Source organism: Gekko japonicus, unplaced genomic scaffold (genome assembly GCF_001447785.1).
Source record: "Gekko japonicus isolate JY-2015 unplaced genomic scaffold, Gekko_japonicus_V1.1 scaffold131, whole genome shotgun sequence".
Taxonomy (NCBI): Eukaryota; Metazoa; Chordata; class Lepidosauria; order Squamata; family Gekkonidae; genus Gekko; species Gekko japonicus.
This window is the reverse complement of record NW_015167061.1, coordinates 29,453-39,382: the sequence shown is the minus strand read 5'-3', so window position 1 is coordinate 39,382 and position 9,930 is coordinate 29,453. Positions and strand designations below refer to the sequence as shown.

General features: G+C 50.4%; 1 protein-coding gene across 1 annotated transcript in view; it reads left to right on the top strand.

The window, feature by feature from the left end:
• Positions 1 to 5,829, top strand: part of LOC107111627 (C-type lectin domain family 2 member D-like) — a 9,206-nt gene extending 3,377 nt beyond the window's left edge. The window contains exons 3-5 of the mRNA XM_015412615.1: positions 1,399 to 1,604; positions 3,116 to 3,222; positions 5,609 to 5,829. Coding sequence (XP_015268101.1) covers positions 1,413 to 1,604; positions 3,116 to 3,222; positions 5,609 to 5,723 — 414 coding nt within the window. The 5' untranslated portion in view covers positions 1,399 to 1,412 and the 3' untranslated portion in view covers positions 5,724 to 5,829. The remainder of the gene's footprint in view (positions 1 to 1,398; positions 1,605 to 3,115; positions 3,223 to 5,608) is intronic.
• Positions 5,830 to 9,930: the final 4,101 nt, after the last annotated feature.

Here is a 9,930-nt window from a genome sequence, read left to right as displayed (position 1 = left end):
GTCGAGACAGTGTGTGACTGCAATAAAAAAGGCCAATGTTATGCTGGGGCTTATTAGGAAGGGTATTGAAAACAGATCATCCGATATCATAATGCCCCTATATAAATCAGTGGTGCAACCTCATTTGCAATACTGTGTACAGTTCTGGTCACCACACCTTAAAAAGGATATTATAGCTTTGGGAAAAGTGCAGAGAAGGACAAGTAGAATGATAAAAGGAACACTTTCCCTATGAGGAAAGGTTAAAGCACTTGGGGCTCTTTAGCTTGGAGAAACGACGGCTGAGGGGTGACATGATCGAGGTTTATAAGATTATGCATGGGATAGAGCAGGTAGAGAAAGAGGTACTTTTCTCCCTTTCTCACAATATAAGATCTCGTGGGCAGTCAATGAAATTGCTGAGCGGTTGGGTCAGAACAGATGAACGGAAGTCCTTCTTCACCCAAAGAGTGATTAACACATGGAATTCACGGCCACAGGAGGTGGTGGCGGCTACAAGCATGGACGGCTTCAAAAGGGAATTAGATAAGCATATGGAGCAAAGGTCCACTGCAAACTTTCTTTGGGAATTACTGGTTAAGGGTGGGAGGGTTGACACACAGGAGATTGTTTTGCTTGACTCCTTTCTAGGGGAGGGGCTGTGGCTCAGTGGCAGAGCCTCTGCTTGGCATGCTGAAGGTCCCAGGTTCAATCCCCGGCACCTCCAGTTTTGAAAGGACCAGACAGAAGGCTTCAGAGAGCCAGTGTGGTATAGTGGTGAAGTGCGCGGACTCTAATCTGGGATTCCCCACTCCTCCACATGCAGCTGCTAGAAGACCTTGGGCAAGCCATAGTTCTCTCAGAGCTGTCCTTGAAAAAGAGCAGTTTGTGTCAAGAGCTCTCTCTGTTAGGTCTACAGTCTGTTCTGTGGAGTGTAGTTATAGTAATTTATTCAGTTAGGTCCTTGTTGTTTTATAAAGTAGCTTATATGAACCTTTTTTTAATTATGGGGGGGTGAGGGGAACCCGGGGGATTGTTGAAGTTATTTTTAATGTAAATTTTTCATATTTTTAAAATTAAAAAAGGGGGGGAAAAGAGCTCTCTCAGCCCCACCAACCTCACGGGGTGTCTGTTGTGGGGAGGGGGAGGGGAAAGGAGTCTGCAAACTGCTCTGAGACTCCAAGTGGAGGGCAGAGTATAATCCAATCTTCTTCTCCTCCTCCTGGAGACCCTGGAGGACTGCTGCCTCCTTGAGAAGACAATACTGATTCAGTCTGAGGCAGCTTTGTGTGTGTGTGTGTGTGTGTGTGTTCCTGTAGTCCACTGCTTAGATGGAAATAGGGTAGTTTCTCCCAAACACCAGCTGCAGGTGTTGGGGGATGTCTGTCCAGCATGACATGCTTGTATTTCATTCACCAGCAAAGCTGCATCGGATGCCCGCCGCTCCTAGCCCGCCGGATACCATTTCAGGCTCCTCGGACACCGGTCCCTGCCCCCAAGTCTGGATTAGAAATGGTGGACGGTGCTACTTTTTCTCTAGTGCTGAGAAGACTTGGGACGCCAGCCAGACCAATTGCTCTACCCAGGGAGGTTTCCTGGTGGCCATGGATACTCCGGAGGAAAGGGTGAGAGGGCCGGACACGTATTGTCGAGTGAATCCGATTCCCTATAAAGTCCCTGTGATTCCTTTTGAGGCCATGGAACTGGCACAGCTCTGTTTCCCCAGTGGAGGTGGAGCAGAAACAAAGAGAACAAGCCCCCCCCCCCCAATGGACGATTTGGCTTCTGCCAAAGTCCCACCTGGCATTGGGAGTCATCCATCCCTCTCTGTCCTCCTGTGTTGGAGAAGACCTGCTGGACCCCTGCCATTCTAGAAAACCCTGTTCAGTGGTCAGGAGCACTTTCCAAATAGAGCAGTGTTAGGATTCAAGCCTGGCGGCCACCATGCTTCTCCCTAAACCTTCCAGGCTGGGGTGTTGGGCTGCCCTCAGAGACTGGAAAACAAAAGCCATGGGTGCTCTCGTGAATGGGGAGGGGCAATAAATGGACTGGATAGATGCCAGAGACCAGCCTCCCCTTTTCCCAACCTTTAATTTCAGCAAAGAGAGTTCTTATTCCTCTCCCTTTCCTATTGGGGAAACTGTGGTTGGGTGACAGAGCATCTGCTCGGCATGCAGAGTGTCCCAGGTTCAATCCCCGGCATCTGTTACAAGGACCAGGCAGGAGGTGATGGGAACGACCTCAGCCTGAGACCCTGGAGAGCTGTAAAGAGGGGCTGTGGCTCAGTGGCAGAGCCTCTGCTCGGCATGTAGAAGGCTGCAGGTTCAATCCCCGGCATCTCCAGTTAAAAAGGACCAGGCAGGAGGTGATGGGAAAGACCTCCGCCTGAGACCCTGGAGAGCTGTAAAGAGGGGCTGTGGCTCAGTGGCAGAGCCTCTGCTCAGCATGCAGAAGGTCCCAGGTTCAATCCCTGGTGGCATCTCCAATTAAAAAGGACCAGGCAGGAGGTGATGGGAAAGACCTCCGCCTGAGACCCTGGAGAGCTGTAAAGAGGGGCCGTGGCTCAGAGCCTCTGCTTGGCATGCAGAAGGCCCCAGGTTCAATCCCCGGCATTATCCTGTTACAAGGACCAGGCAGGAGGTGATGTGAAAGACCTCTCTGCCTGAGACCCTGGAGAGCTGTAAAGAGGTGCAGTGGCTCAGTGGCAGAGCCTCTGCTTGGCATGCAGGAGGTCCCAAGTTCAATCCCTGGTGGCATCTCCTGTTAAAAAGACCAGGCAGGAGGTGTGATGGGAAAGATCTCTGCCTGAGACCCTGGAAAGCCATTGCCAGTCAGGGTTGATATGACATCTTGCTAGATCAAAGGTCTGACGGTTTCAAGCGTTCAGTACAGAAGATCCTCAGCATCTGATTAAATTGCTAACTCCCCAGGTTGTTGTGGGTTTCCTTTCATGGACTTGTCGAACACTTAAAATAACAAATGGGTGTAACGACATCAGACTTTTCAAATTTGACAGTGGGTGTTTGACAATGTACAGAGAGCCAGTTGGGATGTGTTAGTAGGGGGAGCAGAGGACAAAATTCCTTCATCTGTCGGATTAAATGTGGGTGATGGAGATTGTGTGGTTTTTTTTAAGGACTTTGTTTTTGGCTCTCAACCTCCTACTTATTTCTGGCTTGATGCCTGTAAAGAAGACGTAGGAAAGCCCTGGAAACGGGCCGATGGATCCCTCTTCAACAACACGTGAGTCTCCTTTGAGCACTAGGCCAGGACCTTGAGGCTGGGGGGGGGGGTTAGGTCACAAGTAAAGGAACATTTACAAATACATTGTTAAAAAAATTATTGGTGATATTTACTTGCTTGAAAGTACAGCTGAGATCTGATACCGTGCATTTTTCTTGCAGATAGCGAAATACCTTTTTGTTTCCATGTAATGAAATAATCAGAATATTAAAGAATCAATGAACAGATCTTAGATTAACTTATTATGCCACCTCATCGAGGCACTGCACAAATAGAATCTTCTTAAATTATAAATAAAAAAGCAAGGCAGGGACATCAAAACAGCAAAAGACGAACCCCAGGCTAAAGGATTACACCCCCTAATTAAACCTGGATTGAAAAAGTGTTGGCTTGGCATCTAAAATCGCTAGGATCAGTGAAGATCTTTGGATAGAGCTGAGATTTCCAAACAGTGTTCCTGTAGAGCAGACCCCGATAAGCATTTGAGAGGAGGCCAGGGATGGCAGACTTAACTTCATGGAAAGAAATCCATTCCAGTGTGTAGCCCCGGGAGACGGGGTTTCTTCAAGCATGCACACTGTATCAGCCTGGTTGTGGAATCTTCTGCAGCTTTGAGACAGTCAACATGGAAAAGGTTCTCTAGAAATGCATGTTGTTGTTTTTTGCCAACTCTTTCTCATTCTCATGTGCTGCTTTTGTGTCTCTAAACATGAGAGAGAACTACTCTCTCTGGTGAGTATCTCCTGTTGGCCTTTCATGCTTGCTTTTTCATTGCGTGCTTTTCAGGAGCACCTTCTGCCATTTCAGGCTCTGTTGTGAATATCTCACCCGTAGGAGGCCCACTTGGGAGTGGCCTTTTCACTAGTGGCCCCCAGATTGATACAATTCCCTTCTTCTAGAGTGGCACCCGCTTCCTTCTTCCCCAAAGTAGGAAGCCAGTTCTAGCTCTTCTCTACCTGGCCGAAGTAGGAGATGCTTCAGAAGACGCCAAACTGTATCACCTTTGCCTCTGCCAGGGGGATCCAATCAGAAACAGCTGCCTCCACTGTACAAAGCCGATTGGCTCGCAACCTTCCCCCAGTTCCAGTAGCCCATGGCAGCCATTTTGGAGTGGCGCTCACTCTCCAGTTGCAAGATCCTCCAAATGCCTTTCCGCTCTTTGAGATTATAGGGGACCCCCCCTGCTCTGCAGGCTGGGCAGCTGCTTTGGGGGGTGGGCGCTTGTGTTTTACCAGGCTAACTCCCAGGAGACTCTCTTCTAGGAAACTTCCTCTGGCTGTTTTTGTGGTGGTCTTGGTGTGTGTTGCACGTTTAGTCAGCTGCTTATTCTGGTGCCCTTTTTATAATTATTGGTGCTGATGAAACGGGTATACATATTGTTTAAAACGCCAAGAGGTGTAGGATTGGACAGAAGATGGCTGGAATGAATTAGGACGGCCCAGAAAGGCAGAGTGAGGAGACTCAGGGCATTTGGGGGGGGGGGTGTTGTCGTGTAACAAAGCCTTCTCTGTCTAGGGCTGCCAGGTCCCCCCGGGGGGCGGATTCCCCCCCGCTTTGGAGGCCCGATTTCCGCCACCACGGAATCGGGCCCCGGGGAAACCCCACCCCGGCGTGCACGTCAGCCGGAGGTGACGTGATGACACCGGGCACGCTGGGGGCGGGGCCACAGCCATTTGAGGGGGAAACTACGTTTTCCTCTCAAATGGCTGTGGCCCCGCCCCCAGTGTGCCCGGCGTCATCACGTCACATCCAGCTGACGTGCATGCGGCGTGCGTGCGCTTCGCGCGTGCACTGAAAACGCCGTACGGGAGCCGATTTATTTCCTTCATTTATACCCAGTGGCAAAGACGGGATTTTATGATCCCGTACAAGAACTGAAGAGCTCACAAAGTTCTCTCCTCAGATGCAACACCACTCATTTCAGGAGACCACACGTCAAGCTCTGTTTTGCAAGAGCCAGTCTGGTGTCGTGGTGAAGTACACGGACTCTAATCTGGGAGAACCGGGTTTGATTCCCCACTCCTCCACTTGCACCTGCTGGATGACCTTGGGCAAGCCATAGTTCTGGCACAGCTGTTCTTCGAAAAGACGGCTTCTGTCAGAGCTCTCTCAGCCCCACCCACCTCACAGGGTGTGGGGAGGGGAAGGGAAAGGAGTGTGTAAGCTGCTCTCAAACTCCTTTGAGTAGTGAAGGGCGGGGTATAAATCCCATCTCTTCTTCTTCGAGAGTGGTTTTTAAAAATGATGAGGGTCTGGGCATGCCTGAAATGTGAAGGCAGTACCAGTTGGGGGAATCTTGTCTTCCCATCATTCAAAGGCCTCTTGTTTGCTTTGGCGCGCAGCACGAGAGACTGCCGGTTCTAACTCTAGAGTGATTGTGTTGCAGGTTTCCAATTGTGGGTGAAGGCCTCTGTGCCTACATGAACGAAAGAACCCCCAGTTCAACGTGGTGTGATAGCAACCGACAGTGGATCTGCACCAAACCAGAAGACTCATTCTAGAACAATATATATGCATCCCCAAGCCCCAGTCAGCAGTTCTGAGCAAAGGACCCAGCCATGACACTGCTGACCCTTAAGGGATTTTACATGGGCCCCGGTCACACGGAAAAGTTGCCGCGGGAGAGGCACGGGAGTCCCGCGGATTATCCGGGTGCGATCTCACCCCAACATCTGGGAAGCGCAGTGCTCCCGTGGCGAACCCGTGGCTCCCCGCCGAAGGTGCGGAGTTAAAAACTAGTACCTACGAGGTACTAGTTTCTGGAAACCGCAGGCCAAGGGCAGGCATCTGATCGCGTTCCCGGTGGATTTACGTGGCATCCGGCGCCCGCCGCTGTTCGTCTCCGCAGGTTGCGCAACCGCGCCCAACAGCGCATGCGCACAAAGAGCGATTGCTAGTGCGATCGCGCAGCACGGCTTCTGTGCCGCGCTGCAGGATACCCGTCTGATTGGCATTTCCCCCGAACCATGGGACCTCAACAGGGACGTGTGCTCGGGCAGCCACCGTTAGTTTCCTCCGGGGCAATTAGCCACGCCTTCCCCCCCCTACATTAGCCCCCCCTGCCCCTCCCCCCCCCCCCGCAATATCTGGCCCATGTGATCGGGGCCATGTATCTTTTTTTCCTGTTTTTTTTCTTTTTTCTTTTTGGTGTGCGTGTGCACCTGGAAATCATGGCGACCTTTGGTGACTGACCCCCTACTGGGGTCCTGAAGGATATTCAGAGGTCACTGGATAAAGCCTGCCCCCACCTCCTGACAGCTGGCATTCCTTGGAAGTCTCCCATCCACGCACTTGTCGGAGTTGGCCCTACTTAGCTTCCGAGATATGATGAGATTGGGCTGAATTTTACATATATCTTGAAAGTCACACTGTTGAGTAAGATTGAGATTTTTATAACGGCTTCTAAGCCTGTGTTTGTACGCTAAATTCTTTAAGGTGTTGTATTCCACCCTAAACACACACACACACAACTGTAAACCTCTTCTTTGACCTCCTGACATCTAAGCAACTCTGTCTCAGTAAAAACCTGGCACCATGTTCTGTGCCAGGTTAGAGTGCTCAAGGGTAGTCTTCCTTTCTGTCTTTGTAGGAATACAGAATGCACTTTAAACAGAGCGTAGAATGCACTTTAAACGGGGTAGAGGGAATGATAACAAAGTCTGAGTCCAGTTGCACTTTTAAGAACAAAAAAGTTTTATTCAAAGTATGAGCTTTCGTGTGCATGGCACACTTCCTCAGATACATTGAAATAGTAGTTAGCCATACTGTCATGATCTGGGCTGTGCCACCAGAGGCTTACTAGGCCCAGGGAGCCTGGCTAGCAGTAGGTGAGGATGGGCCTACAACTCCCAGAAGCCCCTGAGAGGTTTTGGAGCCAAAATTGACCAATAGGGAAGAAGAGGGCTGGGGAACAAAAGGGCTGGTGCCAGAGCAGGTTGTTCTTTCTTCCCAGAGGGCAGAGCCAGAAGGAAGGCTGCTGCAGGGGAGAGACCCTCATCCTGAGGGAAGGGTGGGTAGTCTAAGGCCACTGCAGATAGTGAGCTAGGGACAGTATATATTTAGACGCGTTAGGGCATTTGATTTCTTTTCACCCACTTACTGTTATATTTCTGCACCTTGTTGTTTGACCTATAAAATAAACCTTTTCCTTGTTGTACTCTGCCTGGTCCTCACGCCTATTATTTGGCCAAAAGGGAGGTCTGAAGGTCTTGGGGGGGTACTCTGGGCCTTCTCAAGGGAACCTAAAACCAGAGTGGTGGCAGCGTTAGGTGACACCCCACCTGAGCCGCGACACATATATATGGGGAGACGGTGAACAGAAAACCAGAAGCACTTTCTGTTCAGTTGTGTCCAGTTGACCGGGCAGAGCTGACACTCAGAACTGTCTGTGTGGAGAAAGAGGGATTTCCCAACATCAGGTCATTGTAGCTCAGACTTGTTTCTCTCTCTTTTCCCATTTGCCCTGTTTTGCACATTCTCTCTCTTTTCCCATTTGCCCTGTTTTGCACATCAGACGTGTGACGCCGACACCCCTCATAAGTATAAAAGTGTGCCGTCAAAGAGAAGGAGTCTTGGATTAGAGGAAGCTGATCTGGGACCAAACGGGGCTTACAGGGGGGTCTCCTGCTCCCACTGCTAGGTAGTATTGCCCAGTTTGGCTTCCACTGAAACCTCACCTATAGCACCATATTTTGCCATCAAGTCAAGCTGGCGTCTGGCGACCCCTAGTGGGGCTGGAAGTCAAGGGACGTCCAGAGGTGGCTTGCCATCGCCTGCTTCTGCGTCATGACGCTGGAATTCCTTGGAGGTCTCCCACCCAAATACTTGCCAGGGCTGAGCCTGCTTAGATGCCGAGATCTGACGAGATAGGGCTAGCCGGGGCCGTCCAGGTCAAAGCCAGAGATAAACAGAGGTGGTTTGCCGCTGTCGGCTTCTGCGTCACAACCCTGGTATTCCTTGGAGGTCCTATAAGACTAAAAAAACCCTGTGCCTGCCCTTTCCTTATGATTCATAATATTACCAATAATTATCATGTCTCCACCCTACATTTTCTTTTTTTCTAAACACAATGAGATGAGACAACTCAAATCATACACAGTATTACAAACGCAGCTGCCGTATAGATTGGTGGAATGGCATTGCGATACAGGCTCCCCCCACCCACCCCTTCTTTTCCTAATAATTCCTTACACAGTTTGGCTTTCACTGAAACCTCACCTTCAGCACCATTTTAAAAGCTTTTTTTTGCCAATAAGTCAAGCTGACTTCTGGCGACCCCTATTGGGGCTGGAGGGCAAGGGACCTTCAGAGGTGGATCGCCACCGCCTGCTTGTGCGTCACGACCAGTGTTCCCTCTAAGCTGAGTGAGTGTGAGCTAGCTCACAGTTTTTTAGCCTCCGGCTCACACATTTTCATCTTGGCACAGGAAGGAGGGCTCCAGAGCAAACTAATTTATGCAGTAGCTAAATCGCTTGCTCACCACTTTAATGCCAGTCGCTCACAAAGTAGAATTTTTGCTCATAAGACTCCACAGCTTAGGGGGAACATTGGTCACGACCCTGGTATTCCTTGGAGGTCTCCCACCCAAATAGGAGCCCGGGCCGGCCCTGCTTAGCCTCCGAGATCTGACAAGATCGGACTTGCCTGGGGTACCCAGGTCAGGGCACCTACAGCACCATTTAAAATTAACCTCCAGTGTTGTTAATACCACCTTTTGCCTGCGTTGGCTGGCAGTCACAGCTAGAGGGAGCTGTTTGCTCAACTCTCGTGAGTCGTATCCATGAAGACTACAGATGATGCTGGCAACTACTGAAAGGAGAATATGTCTCTGCAATGTAAACTGAAATATTAAAACACTGTTGCATAACAGCTGTCCAAGACCTGTCCCAATTGTGCTCTGAGCAACTGCCCCCCCCTGCACAAACAGTCCTAAGGAAGAAAACCTGGGAAGGACACATTCTGCACCAGAAAACATACTTCCACTGAATGACTAGCCTGGCCCACCCAGGTCAGGACAGAGAGGAGCAGAGGTGGTTGGCCATTGCCTGCCTCTGCATAGCCACCCTGGGCTACCTTGGTGGTCTGACCCTGCTGAGCTTCCGAGGTCTGACAGGATCGTCCACACCAGCACCAATAGCCTGGCAGGAGCCCGGACTACGGGGGTAGGCAACCGCTTTAAATGCTAAGAGAACGATGCCATCTGCTATTAACATTTCTTTTGCATGTGTATGAGTCTATACAGGGGTCTTGTTGTAGAAAAAGAGCTGCCGGAGCTCATTAGCATAACTCATTAGCATAACTTATTTGCATATGCCACGCCCCCTGACATCACCGGAAGTGACAGAAGGCCACACCCCCTGACATCACCGGAAGTGTGTCAGAAGGCCCGGCTACTTACCCTCCTGCTTCATCCTCATTCCCAAACGGAATGAGGATCGAAGCAGAGGGCGGGGTAAAGAAGGGGCGGGGCTTCACCACGTGACCGCCCCACCCCCTAGAGGTTCTCTTCCGGAGCTCCATACCTGAGAGCTCCCCCCCGACTAGAGCCCTGAAGATAAATGAAATGAAGGGATCACTGCAAAAGCATCTTTATATGTTTGTGCATACCAACAGTATTACAGGGATCAGATGTGGAAGAAAAATCATACAGTCAAAATGGAAGCCGATGAAAATCATGCAAAACAATGCCAACGGGGGGGGGGGGACCAA